Source organism: Notamacropus eugenii, chromosome 5, assembly GCF_028372415.1.
Source record: "Notamacropus eugenii isolate mMacEug1 chromosome 5, mMacEug1.pri_v2, whole genome shotgun sequence".
NCBI classification, from domain to species: domain Eukaryota; kingdom Metazoa; phylum Chordata; class Mammalia; order Diprotodontia; family Macropodidae; genus Notamacropus; species Notamacropus eugenii.
Genome location: NC_092876.1, coordinates 114,340,939 through 114,361,097, shown reverse-complemented (window position 1 = coordinate 114,361,097; position 20,159 = coordinate 114,340,939). Strand labels below are relative to the sequence as shown.

At 38.5% G+C, this 20,159-nt stretch overlaps 1 protein-coding gene across 6 annotated transcripts in view; it reads right to left on the bottom strand.

Moving 5' to 3' along the window:
* FZD4 (frizzled class receptor 4) overlaps nucleotides 1-20,159 on the bottom strand; it is a 183,882-nt gene that overhangs the window by 123,913 nt on the left and 39,810 nt on the right. Inside the window, exon 4 of one of the 6 annotated variants that reach the window (XM_072610614.1) lies at nucleotides 9,980-12,696. The exons of the other annotated variants lie outside the window; for them this stretch is intronic. Coding sequence (XP_072466715.1) covers nucleotides 12,534-12,696 — 163 coding nt within the window. The 3' untranslated portion in view covers nucleotides 9,980-12,533. Of the gene's footprint in view, nucleotides 1-9,979; nucleotides 12,697-20,159 lie in introns of those variants that run through there. 6 annotated transcript variants of the gene reach the window in all.

Below are 20,159 nucleotides of genomic sequence, written 5' to 3'. Positions count from 1 at the left end.
CCGCCCCTACCTGCTGCTTAGAGACCCTTAACCAAGGACATTGTTTATGCTGACCAGAAACCTGATCAGAGTCAAAGACTGATTTAAGGAATTTTCTTACAATTGTACATCTCAAGCAACCCATATGTTTTATCTGAAAACTGGTCCCATGTTCATCAATCAGTTATTGTTTCCATGTTCCTTTGATTGTTCACACACTGGTGGGAGTGGGACCTTTTTTTCTGAATCCAGAGAATTGTACCTGTTTTCTCTCTCTCTCCCTCCCAACTTGGGAAGTCCCTAATCTTTCCTCCAATTAGAAATAAGATTACCTAATGTTGCATTGTTTCCTTTTAATTAATTGGCCTTATTTGATTAATTGTTTTTAACATATAAAAGTCTGTCTCTCCTCATATTCAGGGTCCAGCCCTAAGCTGAGAAAGGTACCTGGTTCAGGTTTGTTAGGCAGCTGGCATGCATTGCTTGATAAATCAATATCTTCAGAAGACTGAACCTTTGTTTCCTCAGTCATTTCATCTTTTGCCTGCCACATAAGTTACATATCTATATTGGTCATTGTTGGATACAGTTTTTAACTTAGAGGCTTCTATACTGATGAAATCATAGATGTGGAATCTCTCTTAGTTCGACAACGTGTTGACTGAGAACATAAGTAATTTTCCCATGATCATACAGCTAGTGTATGTCAGCAATCAGGCTTTAACCTAAGTCTTTCTGACTTCAATGCCTGGCGTCTGTCTATCAGGCCACATTAACCCTCAAAGTGCTACATAAATGTCAGTTGTTCTCTGAGTGACTGACTGGGATATTTATAATTGTGGATAAATTATATCCATAAATTATATTTAAGAATTTGTACCCATAAATTATATTTATATAATTTATATATAAATATATAATTATATACCATATACATCATATATGGATATATATGGATATCCGAATGTATATATCCATATATATTATGGCTAAATATCCTTTGGAGTGTGCTGGGGTCAGCTGTAACTTGTAGCGACTGTTAAATTTTCATTGTGAGCAATTTTACCTCAGATACCAGCAATTTACAAATCAGACTCTGCTTTATTGTTTTGTTGATTACCAATACTTAAGGAGTATAAAGAGTATATATTTAACTTACAATTCTGTAGAGCCCAGTTATTAAACATTTACCAGTCTATCAAAGACTATCCCCGACCTGTAGCATGGGGGTGTCCTTGTGTTGCTCCAAGGAAGGCAGAATAGACATCTTTAGCTTCTCCTCCCAGCTTTCTCCAAGGGAGATTTAATTTCCTACCAGAAGAGGAAATAGGAGGTTGAGGCTAGAAGCTTACCCGCTCTGTTCCTCAGAGAGGGGGTACCAGGACTCCAATTATATCTATCTGTGTTCTTAAATATTATTGGTCAAGGGGATGTGGTTTTCAGGTTCAAGGTAATTTCTGACTGCTGTTTCATGAATGGGAGAAGTAGGAACCCACGCTTTTTATCAGAGGCTTGATTCCCTCTCTATCAAATACCAGTTCCACAACGAATACACATTTCAGTTAGTGAAGAAACCCATTTATCTAGCAAAAAAACAAACACAGAAACCAAAGAAAGTATGCAGGTACCAGATGTTACAGAGTGAAGGAGTTCTCCCATTGGGAACAAGGTAACTCAGTTCAACCACAGGTGTTGAAAAATCTAGATCTAGACTTCTAGATCTCAACCAAGGGGAAGTTACCCAAAGTCTCTAGTATAGCAAGCTGGGGATAGAGATATGATGGAGAATGCCAGTTCCTCCCATATTAGCTTCTTCCCAAGTCTTTTCCTTTAGCATCCTGAAGTGGAGTTGGAATCTTTCATCTTCTCTCCCTAAATTGTAAGCAGGAAGTGCCCAAGTGGCCACACAGCCCAAAGAGCCTGAAGAGATTTAAGAGCTTGAAGAAACTGGAGACTTCAAGAGAGCTGCAGAAACTAAACCTCTCCTCTCTACATTCTCACCAACTCTACCCCTCTCCCCATGCAAGTGTGGAGCATTGATCTCCACTAATAGGGAGAATATCCCATATCAATGGGATTAGGGACAGGGTGATACCTGTGTTAGTCTATAAGCATTACCTGAGCTCAGCAGGTACGAAGTACAAGGCTCAGGGAAAGAAATCATTATCATATCAGAGACCTAGTGACAGACTAATAATTGACCTTTATGTGGCACATTAGGGGCAGCTAGGTGGTGCAGTGGAAAGAGTGGTGTGTCTGGAGTCAGGAAGACTCATCTTCTTGAATTCAAATCTGGTGTCAGATATTAGCTGTGTGACCCTGGGTAAGTCACTTAACCCTCTTTGCCTGAGTTTCCTCATCTATAAAATGAGCTGGAGAAGGAAATGGCAAACCACTCCAGTGACCCCAAATGGGGTCACAAAGAGTCAGAAAGGACTGAAATGACTGAATGACAACAATTAAAACATATGGCACTTTAAGGTTTGCAAAAAGTCCTGTATCCATTATCTTCTTTGAGACTTAGATCCCTGTCTAAAAGCTAAAACAGTTAAGACTCCTCCCCATTAGAGAAAAGACCATGGTACAACTGCAAAAACACTGGGAAAAAAGTGGCTTGGCAGTATTTCCAACATATGGCAGTGCAGTGGAGAAAACAGATCCCCAAAGGATCCCAGCAATCATTATGAAGTAGTAGGGATAATGAACAACAACTATAGTTCATATAATACTCTAAGATTTATGAAATATTTTACATATATTATATTATCTGTTCCCCACAACAACCATTGAAGAAGGATGCTATTATTAGGAACATTTTACAAATTAGGAAGCTGAGGAAAACAGAGGTTAAGTGATTTGCCCAGGATCACACAGCTTGTGAGTATTGTGTATTTGAATTCAAATTGTCTTAACTCCAGGTCCAGAACTCTAGCCACTGTGCCACCAACTTCCTGCCACTTGATGATATCATCAGATCAGCAGATTACATCAGTGGCTCTGCAGGAAAGCAAGCAACAGCAGAAGAGTGTTTTCCTGAAGATGGTACCCAAGAAAAGTAAGTTATCCTGGATATGTATGTTCCCTGGACCTACATGTTACTTCATCACACATGTTCTCTGGCCAGGAGCAAGCCATACAGAGAGCACTCCAGTGCCCAGGGAGAGGCTAGGCAAGAGGGCAAGAGAAGATCCCAGACCCATAATAGAGCACTACTGGCAGATTTATTATTCACTATCCAGTTCCAGGTGACAGATCTAGAGCAGACTGAAGAAGGGACTTGCGCCCAAGAGTAGAAGTTCAGGTCAAAGAGCAACTTCAGGCCTTGGACAGTGTACTCAGAAAGGAGTATGTTCAGATGCCAGCAGCAGTAGTATGGCTCAGATCCCAGGAGCAAAGTAAGGTCTCTATTTCAACTCCTAGGCCAATCTTAAGCCTGTAGAGAAATAACCAGACCAGGAATACCAGAGAAAGGGAGAGCCTGGCGTTGTCCAAAACCAATAGAGCTTCCTAGATTGAGAAGGGCTTGAGTCCAGCAGCACTCTGCTGTTGCTCAGACACAAACCCAGATCAGGAACCTGCAGACCCTAGATCGGAGGGACAGCAAGCAAACTCTGCCCTAGATCAAACTACTTTGGGAACACTGAAAGCTTACAGATTCTCACCCTGAATTGTCCTTGAAATCCTGGAATAACACACTACTTAATATTCCAAGAAAGCAGCAACCAGAGTAGCCCAGACCTTACCTCCCTCCAGAAGTGCATAGAGCCTAACCCTAACCCTAACATCAAATCTGAAATCAGAAAGTAGGCTGGAAGAATGAGCCAGCAAAAAAAAGAATCCCAACACAAGAAAACTATCATGGTAGCAGGGATGCTCAAGACACAAACCCAAAAGAAGAGAATGACTACAAAACATCTACAGGTACAGCCTCAAAGAAAAACACAACATTAGCACAAATCCAACTAGAATTCCTGGAAGAGATGAAAGAAGACTTAAAAAGAATTTTTAAAAAGTTTTTGTTAATTGTTTGGCCTAGAGGCCAATGGGCTACCGGAGTCTTCTTATCTTTCGTTCAGGTCTTCAGTGGCCATCTGGATAACCGTATTCAGAGAAAGACTTTCCAGAGTCAAACAAGGGTTAGGCTTTATTCAGGGTCTTAGTTACGTATGCATATGCAGGGCAAGTTCTTCCCCAGGAGAAAGGAACCCTCCTCCTCCCAAGGGGCAAGGATCATACAGCAAGAGGATGGGAGCGGAAGAGGGGAGGGACCCTCTTCCCTCTAAAGGCCCTGAAGCAAGAAGAGCGGAGGGACCCCTGGAGGGGGACCCCCGTAGCCAGAAGAGGGCCTTCAGGCTTTTCTGTCCCTACTTAAGCTCTCCTAGCTGCATAGTTTGCACATGAATACCATGAGTGCTCTCAGCCCCTAGCTAATTAACAACAGATGTGCTCAGACCATAGACCAATCTCAAGGGTGGGATGCTCTCCCCAGCAAGTTTCCCACTGAGAAGAGGTGGAAAGACACAAGATAGCTCGCGTTTCACGCCTCAATCCCCAGCTGTTCCCTGGGGGGCCTCGTGAGAACTCTGAGGTTTAGAAGTCCTCACTTTTACCTGCCCGAGACTATTCACATGAAAACTAAGCTTACACCCCAACAGTTAATGAAATTACAGTGCAAGTTATGGGAGGGGAAAGTGGAAAAGAAATGATATCTATCAAAGGAAGAAATGGAAATAGAATTAAAAGTTTGGTGTAAGAGGTATAAAATCTTTCAAAAACAACAGATTCCCAGATAATTGGAATGTACCAAATAGGAATCAATGACTCCATGAGAAAAATTTATACATGTATTCAAGTACATATGTATACACACATATATATATACATATGTATATACATATATAGATACATATATAAATATTTAAAGTATATATAAATATATATTATATATAATGTTATATAAAAATACATATAAAATTATATATTATATATAAAATATGTGATATATAAGTATAAATAAGTCATATGTAAGTATATATATATATTTAAAGTTAAGAAACAAAAATACTGAAGAAAATGTAAGATAATTCATAGTAAAAATAACTGACCTGTATGTAAAACAGATGTAAAAAGGGGAAAAATTTTAAGAATCCTCAGACTCAAAACCATGGCCAAAATAAGAGCCTAGGTAACAACATATTTCAAGAAATCTTAAAAAAAACTGCCCAGAAATCTTAAACCAGAGGTAGAAAGAAAAAGAATCTACGGTTCACCTTCTGAAAGAAGCCCCCAAATGAAAAGTTCTAAGAACATTATAGTCAAAAACCAGAGCTTGCAAATCAAAGGAAAAATACTACAACCAGCTAGAAAGAAAGAATTTAAGCATTGAGCTTCAATCAACAGTCACACGTTTTACTAGCTACCTCTATCAAGGAATGAAGAGGTTAGAATATCGTTTTCCAGAAGACAAAAGATATAGGCTTACAGCTAAGAATAACTTAATCAGAAAAACTGAGTATGTTCTATAGGGGGCAAAAAAAAAGAGGGAGTATTAATGAAATACTAGATTTCTAAGTGTTCCTGATGAAAAGTACAGAGGTATATAGAAACTTTGAAGTTCAAACACAGGAGTTAAGACAAAAATAAAAAAGTAAACATGAACAAATGAGAGAAGGATAAACAAGGATACTCTAATATGAAGAATAATACATGTCCTCACTGACCCCTACCATCATCAGTATCTACAGAAGGCCTGGAAATTCTTTTGTGGTGCTATAATGAACATAAGATGAGAATGGAAAGAGAGGGGAAGAGGAATATACTAGGGAGGGGGGAGAAGTTTAGGGAAAAGTATTTCACATAACCAGGATGAGTAAGTAGATATCTCTACAAATAAGAGCATGAGGACAGTGGCTGACATTTGAACCTCACTTTCCTCTGAATAGGTCAAAAGAAGGGTAGGATACATTTACACAAACAGTTTGGTGCAAAAATATATATCTCTCTCTTAACAGGGAAAAAGGAGAAGGGAAAAGGGGATATTAGAAAGAAGGTAGATCAAGGGAAGGACTAATCCTAAGCAAAACTAATTCTAAGGGTATACAAAAAAAATTGTACCTGTAGCTATAAATTAGGGAATGCTAAAGAAACTATATTATATAAATGTAATATAATAATATTGTGCTAAAAAAAGATGAATGAGATGGTTTCAGAGAAACCTGGGAAGACTCATATGAACTGATTCCGAGTAAGGGAAAGAGAAGATTGATTTTTGCCAATTAAAAAAAGAAATATAATTTTTAAAAATTACTTATTTCTGCATTGCATTCGGTTGGACAATGAATTATCAGTTACTGGGGAAATGTGTTGTTTACTCTTGAGGACCATAATTTGACTTATGTGCCTTTTCTCCAGGAAGATTCTGTCACTTGAGTTCCATTGATTATCTTTAATCAGTCTATATTAGGCCATACTTCTTGTCTTGGACCCATATATCCTCAGTGACAGGGGTATTTTGCACATTCAGTATTAACTATAAGCAATGAAAAATCCAGCTTCTTTTTATTTACTTTTACTGTGCAAGTCTCAGTGCCTTTTTTACTTTAGCATGCTCGATAATATTTTTCTAGAATCTTGATACTCCAGCTTTTCTACATATTATTTTTAAAATTAATTTATACATTGAACATTTATCAATGTTTTGTTTTTTAGAGGCACTTCTTCTTACAAGGGTATTTTCTTCTCTGTATACCTTCCAGTTTTTACCATTTCATGATTCTATTGGGTGTGAAGAGTTTACCCAGAGAACTTCTTTTTCAAGGCTTGGTTTCCAGTTCTTCCTAGATGAGAATTAGAAGAACTGGGCTTTGCCTGAAGCATGAAAGACCTAGATTAGACATGATAACATAGAGAACTGTTTAAGTTTAGAGCTAGTTCCTAAGTGAACCTATAGAATTACCTTCCTTGGAGGTCTTTAAAAACTAGAAGAATATTACTCTCTGTAGGGACAGACCTAATTAATGTGTTGGTTAGTTTTGCCATACTTTTATTACAAGGGAAGATTCTCTGAGGAGGGGTTACGGGAGAGAGGTATTCAACAAAGAATGTGATATAAAAAGAAAAGGTATTAATTTTTAAAAGAAAAATAAAGAAAATTAGGAATTTATCAGGGATGAACCTGCCAGAAAGAGTGGGATTGGTATCACTCAGTGATGAGCTCTTTGAGAGCAGGGTCTTTGTCATACACACAACAGAGGACCGAAATGCAAATCTGGAGACCTGAGTTATAATCCCAACTCAAACATTTATTAGTTACATGACTTTAGGCAAGCCATTTTAAATTCCCTAAACCTGTTACTTCCACTGGAGTATGGTATGAGGAAAGGGCTTATATGACCTTTAAAATTCCTTCCAGCTCTAAATCTATAATTCTATGATCCCAAGTCTTAGGAGCTATAAAGCTATGATTCCTAAAAAATAAGAAATCAAAAAGAATGAATGAAAAATTCCTAGTAAGAGGGATCTTGGGACAGGGGCAAGAGAATCAAGCATTTGGAAGCAATCTAGCAAAGTCTTGGGGAGTGCGTATAGAGGTTTTAAAAGGGGCCTTTTCTTTCTTTAATTATGTCATTTTTGACAGCCAGGGTGTGCCTAATCCTTGCAGGAAGTGTGTGTAACAAGAAAGGAATTCAATGCTTTGTAGCATAAAGATGGTTACATGGAGAAAGGAAAGAGGAGGTGGAATATTATTTTTGTGTACATTGCCTAGAATACACTGGAACCCAGCCTTCTCTATTGAATACCCTAATCAGAAAGGCAGAAGGGTGTAAGTCAGGAGATAAACTGGGCTCTGTCTCTACCCCATGTGGGACCTCATCTATGTGCCTCAATTTTCTCATCTGTAAAATAGTAATAATGCTATCTCAGGAGGACAGAATCTCAAGAGTTAGAAGGAACTCCACAGGTTACCGAGCCCAGAGGTATGAAATATATAGCCCATTGCCCCATTGCAGCCACAACACTCCCAGTGTAGCTGGAATCAGATTAAAATGGAATTGGGAAATATTTTAAAAATACAATGGAACATGGGTAATGTTAATGTGCCTACAACAGGTATCCTTATATACAGTTCAGTGGTCACTATTTCTATTTGAGTTTGACACTACCAATCTAGTTCAATCCATACCTGATTGCATTCAATGGATTCAATTCCATACCCTGCAAGAGACTATATGATTATTATAGAGTTGATAATACATATAAATCACCATACCTGAAAAGTGATCCTCTCCCTTCCTTTCCAGCTTAAAGATCTCTAGGAATCTGGCCCATTACCTCTTGAAAGTGGCCCATTCCATATTTGTATAGCTCACATTATGAGGAGATAACCAGAGGTCTCATCAACTTCATGGCTCTAGAACTGAAAGGGAACTTAGATGTCACTTGGTTCAACTCTCTCATTTTACAGATGAGGAAACTAAGGCCAGATTTGAACTCATGAAGATATGTCTTCCTGACTTAAGGCCTGGCACTGTATCCATTGCACCACCTAGCTGTCCCAGTAAGTAGCTGGTAAGTGATAAAACTAAGTTTTGAATTTGGGTCCTATGACTCCAGGTTCAGTTTTCTTTCCCCTGTAAAAAGCAAGCACCCCAACATACATAAGAGGGCCTGCTATCATAGGTTCTTTGATCTGCTTTTCTAAAAGGAAAGGCAACTTTTGAGGAGTTAACAATCACTTTAATCAAGCATATATATCATTCATTTAGTTCAGGGAGAAAAGTCAGCACCCTGAACTTCAGAGAAAATACAGAGAAATACAAATCAACAGACAGTGCTTCAAGATGCCTAATGTAAGCAATACATACATCACAGGTCAACAGACAGATAACTGCCTGACCATACAAACATAGTTACCAAAAAGACAAGCACCAACATCTGGGTTTTCAAAGGTGGGGGGAACTCCATAGCTGCTACCCAGAGTCTCCTCTGGCCAAACAAAACACTTCCAATCAATAAGCCCCAAAGTAAAACTTCACCTCACAGTACTTATACATTTTTCAGAGCCAGAGAGCATCACAACCCTTGAGAACCAGTGCCTCCTTAGAAAATTAACAAAAGGTATGGGCTTCCTACAAATATTCCCTAATTAAACTCCCCTTAATGAGCCGGCCCATGGGTGAGGAAGATCTTCTCATTAAGAAGCAAAATTATATTAACAATAAGCAAAAGTGCATAATCAATACATCCCCTCAGATCGTGATAGATACATTCCAAGATACTGAGCCCAAGAGTCTTGGAGATAGCAGTGCTTCCAGCCCAGTATCCTCTGCCATCCTCCTGGGAATAAAGACGGAGCCTGGCTACTGCTCCTGTAGGTGCTACATTCGCAGTTATCAGATACCTAGAAAAGAAAGTTCTTGCCACCAAAGATCTTACCACTGGTAAGTGGTTTAGAAACACATCATTTTATCGGTGAAAATAATATTGAAGAAGAGATATGACCATCTGTTTTACTGCTGTACCCTAAGGACCATCTTCCATATATGACATCTCCATCACTAGGGTATGAGCTTCTTGAGAGCAGAGACTGTCTTACTTTTCTATTTATAGTCTCAGCAATTACTACCATGCTTTGCACAGAGTAAGTGCTTAATAAATGCTTTATTGATTCATTCCATCATACCACCCTGCCTTCTAAGCTTAACCCTCACTGATTGAAACAACTTTGAAAGACATAGGAACTCTAATCAACACAATGACCAACCGTGATTCCAGAAGGACCAAAAAGAAGCATACTACTCATCTCCTGACCAAAGAGTGCTAGTCTCAGGGTGCAGATGAGACATCACATATATTTATGTACATATGGCCAATGTAGAAATTTGTTTTGCTTGGTCATGCATATTTGTTACAAAGATTTGGTTTTTCTTCCCCACCACTTCCCACCCCAATGCCCCTCCAGTGGGAAGAGTGGAAGAGGAAAAGAAGATCAATTTTTGTTCAATAAAAAAATTTATTTTTTTCAAAATCCTGCTACAACATATTTTCTCTCATCTGTCTCCTTTATCCCCTCTCAATCAAGCTGTTTGAGGTCTTCATGACCTCCCATGTGAACTATTGCAATAGTTTCCTAATTGGGCTTTCTGCCTACAGTGTCTTCCCTTTTTAATCTATTATCCACACGGCTAACAAATTGATTTTTCTAAAGCATTAATCTATCCATGTCACATATGTTCCCCCCATCCCTACTCAAAAGTCCTCAGTGCCCCCTATTGTATCCGTCAACAGGACTTGACTGAGCCAGTCTCTAACTTACGAATGACAAAACAGCAAGTCAGAGACAAAGTTCCAGTAATCAGTTGTTTATAATTAATTAGTTTCATTTTGAGGAACAGGTTCACAAATCAGGAATTCTCCTGATCAGAATTCCATTTTGCTGAAGTTGAATTATATACATAATACTAGTATACTGTAGGATTTGGAACTGGGACTATATATATATAATATAGTGGATAATAGGCATAAATCATAATGGGAAGGGAGGGGGTAAAGTGGATTACAAACAATTGTTTCCCAAGACCAGAGTGGTTTCCCATGACAAACCCACAAGTGGAAGACAATACAACAATTCTGGAGTCCTGTGGGAGCGATATTGCTCAAATCTTTGGGGGGCCTTATTTGGTGGGTCATAGGACCAGAGCTCTGTGATGGAAACAGGTTCTACAATCTTTGATTCATTCACTTAAGATACACTGGCCCAAAAATGCAACGGTTGTAGGAACGTTGTCAAAGGTTTGATTGATCATTTCAAGCAGTATTGTTAATTCTAACTCACAAGCTAGAAGAGGCTATCCTTGAGAAATCTGAATTATTAGCATATAAATTACAAATATGATATCGATTCATTTGAAAATCATAATTCCCTTCACACATCTAAGATCAAAGATGACAATACCAACTTGACACCAAAAGCTTTCCCCAGTCTGGCTCCTGTCTATTTTTCAGTCTTATTTTTTTCCAGTCATTTCATATTACTCTCTTTTACACACTCTGTGTTCCACTTCAACTGGTCTAATAGATTCCTCATACACAATACTACATCTCTGCCTCCATGTCATTGCACAAAGGTTTCTACATTCACCCTACCAGAGCACCAGAAATATCTGGCAGAGTAAAGATAGAAATCTCTTCCTTGAGATTTCTCTGTTCCTCAGAGAATTGGGGCAAGCTCATGATGAGAAAGCCAGCTTACGTTTAGCTAATAGTAAAACATAATATCAGAAAATCTAATTGCTGAAAGGAGTTGTAGAGATCACCTAATGGAACCTATGTTCATTAAGGAATTTCCTTGTAACACCTATAGGGAATCATCCAACTTTCACTTGAAGGCTTCCAATGATGGGAAACACACGTTCTTCAGATAACATCAATTTTGAGGAGGCTTTAATTTTGGGAAGTGTTTTCTTCATATTAAAATTAAAGTCTACTACCATGTAACTTCCTCTCATTGTTCCTAGTTCGGCCCTTTGTAGACAAAGAGAGCAAGAGTACTTGCAGTACTATTGACATAAGGAACTCCTATAAAGGAAACTCCCTCTACTAATTCAGGTATGTACTTTTTCTCCGAAACTTTCAATCTCAGAGAATTGCTTAAAGCTCTGAGTGACTTGCAAGGGTCATGCAGTTAATTTGTGTCTGATGCAGGATTGGAACCCAAATCTTCCTGGCCTCAAGGCTGACTTTATCCTGTGCCACACTGCCTCTTGTGATGCAATGGAAACAGTGTCAGACTTGGGAGTCAGAAGAAAACCCAGTTCCAACATTTCCATATGAAATATTTGAAGACAATGTATTTCTTTCTCTGTATCACACTTGTCCCCCAACAAATGGTCTCTTCCAGACTAACCATCCCAGTTTTGTTTGGTCTCGTTTGTCAAGTTCTTTGCTGAGAAGTTGTATTCCCATTGTCCCTGGGAGCCAACCCATTGTTAAATTTCCAAATGCTCCAAGGGAGTAGCCAGTAGAGCAGGCTGCCTAAGGCCCAGAGAGGTTAAATAATTTGCCCAGAGTGACACAGCTAGAGTCAAAGGTGAGATCTGAAATCAGATCTATTTGACTCCAATCTCAGAACTCTACCTATTATACTACAATGACTCTTTAGTAATTTTTAAGTAAAATCAAGAAAAGGAGAGTCATGTTAGTTATTCAAACTATTTCTACTGTGTTCAATAAATGCCTTTTGACCAACTGACTTATAAAGAACATAAACTAGTCATCACATACAAATTAGAATGGAGGTTTGAATATTTTCTTGTCATTGATTACACATTTCTCATCACTGGGGTGTTCAGGATAAGTAGCACTTCTGATGTGAGGGCTGGTCAAACCTTTTTCAGAGCTGTTCATCCAGCTTTAATGTCTACCAGTTACTCAGCTCTTCCCTGTGGCTCCATCTCATCAGATGGACTAAACCAGGTTGAGGGTAACCACCAGATCTCAAACCCTTCAGTGAGTTAGTGGGTTGTCTACCCCAACCTTGTGAAGACTTCCTCCAACTAAATGGGTGGATGAGAACAATTTGTTCCAGAAGTCACGAAGGTGGCTGAAGGTGGAATGCATAAAACTTGGTCAAACTTCAAAGATGCCAGGGTTATCCACTGCATCCTAGGCCACTGCCAATTGTCTTTACTTTTGTCTTGCCACTGGACTTTGATGATTCTGGAGGAGAGAATGGAGCTGATGACTTTGTGTAACTCTGCCTCACTTAAATTCAATTCACACACACAAGTCAAGATATAACCCTGTGATGTCATTGGCCCTCTTCAAAAAGGAAGGACAAATAATAGCACTTCTCATGTAATTGAACGGTAATGAGCATTAAGAATAAACCACAGACAGAATCAAAGAATGTTGAAACAGGAGGAGAACTTAGAGAACATATCACCTGCTCTACCTGACCCTGAGGGAAATCTTATTCTCATACTAGTCTAGTTTCCTCAATTGCAAAATAAGGGGAGTTGATTAAATGATTGCTAAAGTCACTTTCAGTCCACATGTAGTTCAATCTCTTCCTTTCACAGATGAGCAAACTGAGACCAGAGAGATTAAGATGACTTACCTTTGAAAAAAAACAGCAAGGTAAGAGCTAGAGATCACGTACCCTAGACCCTTTTTCTGCCAGTTTCATTACAGATGTCATTTTGGGGACCTAACTAGAAGTATACGATCGAGTTATTTTTACAGTAAATAAGAACAAAAAGCAATGGGAAAAGAATGAAAAAAGTACTGTCCATAAGTGCCACTGGGGATATTGAAAGAGACAAAGACAGAGAAGGACATAGACAGAGACAGCAAAGAGTAAGAGAAAGTGGGGGAGAAGGAGAGGAAGGGAGGGAAGGAAGAGACAAAAAGGAAGGGAGAATGGGAGGGAGGAAGAAGGAAGAAGAGAGAGACTGACAGAGAGACAGATCACTGTGGATCACTGTGAATAAGGACAGAATCTTGGGGTAACCGCTGGAAGGGACCTTAGCTAAGCTTTTTTTTAATAAGCCATGAGGTTTACAGGAACATGCACAAGATTAAAAATCAGTTCTCTTCCTTACTATCTATATAATCTTGATCCTCTCTCTGGGACTCAGTTTCCATCTCTGTAAAGTTAAGAATTTGGATTACAATCCCTTCCAAGCAATAATGTAGGAAGAGCATTCATTTTATTATTGAGGAACAACAGCGACATCTTGTGGCTATATGAATTAGCACTTCAAAAAAACCATAGAAGAGATGGTCCCAGATTGTCTTGAAGGGATGATTTCTTCCTCCCAAAAGTATCCATTATCTGCAACATCCCTTTTCATCTGATCTACACAACAGTGTCATCAGTCTGATTCCACCAATCGCTCAAAAGTCATTTCTCAGCCTAGCCTGGACAGAAGACCAAATCACAACCAGATGAACCAATCAATCACTCAGTTCATGAACGTTTACTAATTACTTACTATATGCACTGGGCCATGTTGGGCACTGGAGATACAAAGTCAAAAAATAAAACAATTTCTACCCTCGAGGACCATATGGGGGAGATAAAATATATACCACATATATGCAATATATGTAACATAATATACAATATGTTCAGCACTCTGTATATATTATATATAATAGTTAACATTTATATAGCTTTTCCTGTTGCCAGACAAACATCCTATGCTTTAAAATTCTTATTTCGTTTGGTCCTCACAACAGCCCTGCAAAGTAGATGCTATTTTTAGCCTCATTTTGCACATGAGGACAGTGAGGTAAACAGAAGTCAAGTAAGTTGCTCAAGGTCACGCACTAGTGTCTGAGGCCAGATCTGAACTCAGGTTTTCCTGATTCCAGGCCTTGTGCTCTATTTACGGAGCCACAAGGCAATTCAAGAGATCTCCCCACTAATAACCAAGGGAATTAGAAAAGGCTTCACATAGGACATGGTACTTAAACTTAGCTCTGAAAAAAGCTAAAGATTCTAAGGGGCAGAAGTGAGAAGGGAGTAAATTTCCAGACATGGAACACAACCTGCACAAAGGTAAAGAGATGGGATGTTGTATATGATGAACTATGCTGTGTAGGTGTGGTGGAACACAGTGTAGCTGAACTACATAGAGTAGGAAGGGGAGCAACATATAATAATCCTGGAAAGACTTCCTGGAGCCAAGTTGTGAAGGGTTTTAAATGCTAAACAGAGAAGTTTGTATTTCAAGAGTTTAAATGTATATGTGTCATGGACCCTTTCTGATGTCTTGGAATGCATAAAACAAAATGTACACAATTGCGAAATAAACCAATTATATTGAATGAAAGCTACTAATTTTTTAAAAAACAAATTCACAAGATAAGAATCCCTACTGTATTTGACCTTTAAGGTGATAAGGAGCAACTAGAATTTATTAAGCAGAAAAGTATCATAGTCAGATTACTTGAAGAATATTACTTTTGAAGCTGTATAGAGGATAAATTAAAAAGAATAGAGAGACTGGAGTCAGGGAGGCCATTGATACGGCTATTGCAATAGGATAGGAGAGAAGTTCTCAGGACCTGAACAAAGCTATGGGATTAAAGAGAAGGGAGGGATGCCGGAGATATTGAGAAAGACTCAACTGGACACATAGGATGAGGGAGGATGAGGGGGAGAGAAAGATTTTGAGGTCCTGATCTTGGGTAACTAGAAGAATGTGAGGACCATTGATAGAAATAAGGAAATTTAGAAAACAGGTGAGATCATCAATGGAAACCTATTTGCTAAGATCAAAGTATCAGTAAGCTGTACGTAAAGTCTGACCTTCGACTGGAGAAATTCAATACAATTCAATTCTTTCGTTGGTTTGGTAAGATTTGACAAGACTCAGGTCTCCAAAATTCAGTCAAGTATCACCTATCTGTAGAAAGTGGTATTATAATGTTCTTTAATGTGTCTTACATATTTCACATTTATCAAGTTGCAGTTCTTTCCCCAACCACAAATATTCCTCATTTTTAAAAAAATGACTGAAAGAGAAAAGATTGTAAAAATTAACATATGATAGAGATCATTTATAAAAATAATTCTCTTGGATGCCCCCAAACTCCAGATCTAATTTGTGTATGAACATGCTTAGTGGTCCATGATGAGTGTATCAAGACATTCTGCGAACTTCTTTTCCCAGATATTTTGACAAGTGAGGCTCTTGACCTTGCACAGCCCTCCTCCACTCAAAATCAAGTCAAGAACAAGTCATGTCATCATTTCTCTGATGTCATGGTCTTCTTTGAAAACGAAAGATGAATACACAAACTTGCTAGGGAAGAGAGGATGGATGGATAGATGGATAGATGGATAGATAGATAGATAGATAGATAGATAGATGATAGATAGAATGATAGCTAGATAGAATGATAGTTAGATAGAATGATAGATAGATAGAATAATAGATAGAATGATAGATAGATAGATAGATAGATAGATAGATAGATAGATAGATAGATAGATAGATAGAGTATTTATTAAGTATTTATTATGTGCCAGGCATGGTGCTTAGTACGGAGGATAAAAATAGTTATCCTTTCATCATTGTGACTTTCCCCATCATGGTTTCTATATATCAAAGGTCAGAGTAAGAGTAAGAATGGGAATTTGGGGGAGTTTTGCAGAAGCCACAGACAATATGCAAAGGCCAGCAGATGACATAAAAAAAGGTTGGAAACTCAGAGATGCATAAAATATTATGTATAGCACTGTATAATATCAACATATTTAATCTTTTAATACTATAATAATTCAAACTTCCTCTCTGGTATGAAGGAAGGATCAAAAAAATTTTACATAAATTTTCCAGATCACAGGGACACCATGCCCCTAACCCCTGAGGGAGGAAAGGGATAACTGCACAAACTAGCAAGGCAATCTCTGCTCTCAAGAAGCTCACTTTCTCATGGAGGCATATAATCCATAAAAGGTCATTTGAAAACTGAGGGAGAGGGGAAGAAGGAGAGGAGAATTATTCAGACTAGTGGCATGGCTGAAAACAGATATACCGGAAGTGAGGGTAGAAGCCTGGAACCCAGCAAGACAAGGTCAAATCTGGCCTATCAAAACTCAGGATTTCTTTTGTGGTAAAGACCCATTCCCAGGTAGGAAGGAGGGAGAAGAGATGAATCCCTAAGCAAACCCTCACATCACTCCAGTCACTTCCTCAGACCCTCCAGTCACTTCCTAATCCCAGAGACGGGCTTACAAAAAACACACAAGGAAGTATGGTCACATTGACTATTTACAGCAATTTTAAAAATCTTCAGCCTTCTAATTCTCACCTAGAACAGTCAACCTGAAAAATGTTTTAAACATCAATGTCCTTGCCGCCCTCATTTAGAGAAGGTTTAAGGCAAACTAAAATGCAGGTCAAAGATAGCCTGAATTAGGAGCTTGCTCCTAACTATGCATGGCTGATAGTATCAGTTCCCAACTGGGAGAAGTCAGCAGGGGAATGAAATGGGGAAGTTGGGAAGTTACCCTAAGTTCTTCCAAGTTAAAGTTTTGCAGACTGGCTTCTTTTTTGCATTTCCCTCTGACTAAAGCCAGCATATGAAAAGCTGGATTTATTAAGCAAATAAATTAGTTGTTGTTTTTTTCTTACAAACAGATCCATTACAGAATTCCTTCAAACAACAAACTCCCATTGTGCATTAAATATCTATGATGAGCACTTTATAGTAAGTGACGCAAAGCAAGGTATACCTGCATATGGTTCGAAGCTCTGAGAATACCATCCTGAAGCATCAAATGCCTTATTATCACAGTAAGAATAGAAGCATATCGTGAAGCAAATTCTAAATCATTATTGATTTTCTATGTTATTTTGGATCATCTTTACCATTATTTCTGTTTAGCATAGATGAACCATTTTTAAGTGGTTTGTAATCCTGAATTGTTTCAAGTCATAAAGAATGAGAAGGATGTTGGATTTGGAGTGAAAGGACCTGAATTCAAATCTTGGCTTTGCCATTTACTTCTTGTATGAATTTGGGCAATTCACTTCCCCTCTCGGGGCTTCAGTTTGCACATCTGCAAAATGAGGGGGTTGGACCAGATTGCCTCTAATTTCTCTTCCAGCTTTGAATCTATGTCTCCTTCTCCCTTTGTGACCCATATGGTTGCTTACAGCTTGAAATCCTGTTTTCTTTGATATGGGGTAAGAGTCTACTATCTATGGTCTTAGGTCCTTTCTAGTTCTAATATATTGCTTCCTCTGTTCTGGTCCATGATCCCTTCCAGCTCTGTTATTTTATAAATATAGCCCACACCAGAATGGATAGCGTCAAGAAAAAGGGAGGAGGAGATAGTTTCACCAAAGTTATAGAGATGCTAATTGGTACTTTTAAAAAATTTACTCTTAGACCCTAACTTATAAGATCAATCCATCTTAGAGTAGATTCCTCTGTCAGTCTTATCATCTCTGGAATGGAGTAAGAAATAATTTATATCAATCTTCTGAATGTCAGCTCCTTCAGCACATTTATTCATTCAATCCTTTCAACAGGAATTTAGTAAGCATTTACTGTGTTGAAGGCAAGAAGATACAAAAACTAAAACTTTCTCTATCTTCTACTGGAGGGGCAGGAGGGGAACAGTACAAAAGATGCACAGATAAGTAAATGCAAAAATAGGCAAGGGAAGAGAGCACTAACAACCAAAGGAGCACATCAATCAATAGATCAGTCATCTTAGATTAAAAAACTCAGTAGAGAAAGAGGGAACACTTACTTTGTTCCAACTTCCCCTTTATTCCAGAAGTAGTGCATTAGAGTAGGAAAAAATTCAAATGCAAAAGAAAGTTCAAATCTATTTTTAATCTTTACTGGGTATCCAGGGACAAGTTATATCTGCTCTCCAAAACCTCTTTTATGTTCATATATAAAACGGGCATGAGACAGCTAGGTGGTGAAGTAGATTGAGTGCCAGGTCTGTAGTCAGGAAGACTGATTTTCCTGAGTTCAAATCTGGCCTCAGATACTTACTAGTTTTGTGACCCTGGGAAAGTTATTTAACCTTGTTTGCCTCAGTTTACTCATCTGTAAAATGAGATGGAGAAAGAAATGGCAAACCACTCCAGTATCTTTGCCAAGAAAACCCCAAATGGAGTCACAAAGTGTTGGACATGACTGAACAACAACAACAAATGAAATTGGTATATAATACATGTATTCCCAATCTCACAGCATCTTTAGGGAGAGTTCTCTATAACTAAAACTATGCAGGAAAGGGGTTCAGCAGATAAATAGAGCAGCTAGACTTGGAATCAGGAAGATGTGAAATCAAACACATCACTTATATTGCTCTGCAACCCTAGGTAAGTCACTTAACTTCCCTGCTTCAGTTCTGCAAAAATAGGGATAACAGCACCCTTACAGGACTTTTGTGAAGATCAAATACATGACTAGTGCTTTGCAAACCTTAAGACACTGTTTAAATGCTAGCTATTAATATTAATAAGCCTTAAAGCACTTCATCCTTAATTATTATCATTCAAGCCCTTTCTAGCTTGATAAGACTTGCCAGAACTTTCGATCTAATTGCATTGTCTACACTGAGCCTCAGTCACATCCATACTGAAGTGAAGCTTGTGAGGATGACATTAATGGAAGTTGTGTTGTTTTGGCAGCCAACAGTCAATATCATTTTGAATTCAGGCAAAATTTCCTATAAACATATGACCTTCCCCTTTCACTGAGGTTTTCATACTCAGAAACACAGCTACCTCCTTACACAGATACATATACAAACACACACACATACACATACATGCACACATTCACTCCTCATAGACATCAATTATGGATGTATTAAAGGAAATCTTACTAATAATCCTGATCAGAACATTTTATTTGGTGCTTGTGTTCAGGTACGCTGACTTTCTTATTCATCCTGTTAGGAGAGTTTGTATTCATTCTGAAAATCCTGCTGGTGGCAATGTTCAGACATAGGATCAGGAGGTTTAAAGCTGCAAGAGACCTTAACCAGTTCAACTCCCTCATTGACTGAACACAGAGGAGGAAATAGAGGGGACTAACCCACAGAGGTAATAGTGCAAAATGACAGCAAAGCTCAAGGGTTATAGAGCATTTTCCTCTCAACAACCACGTAAGGTACAGAATGCAAGAACCCAGTTTACAGAGGAAGAAACTGGGACACAAAGGGGCTAAGTGGCTTTCAAAGGATCATACAAGGAATAAGGTGGGATTTGAACCCAGGTTTCCTGGTCCTAAATTAAGATCTCTTTTGTTTTAATCTTTGATGGATTTGAGTCAGAAAGACCTAAAATCAAATCTTGCCTTGAACTTGACCCTGGTCGAGTCACTGAACGACTCTACCTCAGTTTCCTCATCCATAAAATGAGAACAATAATGAGTTCCCATTTCTAAGGGTAATTCTAAGGGTAAAACCAGATAACATGTAAAATGCTTTGCAAACATTAAAGTGCTACATAAATGCTAGCTGTTGTTTTAGCTATTATTAATGCAAGTCTTCAACAATGGGGAGGTGGCACCATTAACTATAGGGGTCATGGATGCTGATAAGGGAAGTAGACCTGTTTGTGACTTGCCAGATCCCTTTTCTTTCCTAGTAAAGGCTTTGAGACTGCCCATTTTCATTCCAAAGAAATAATGCA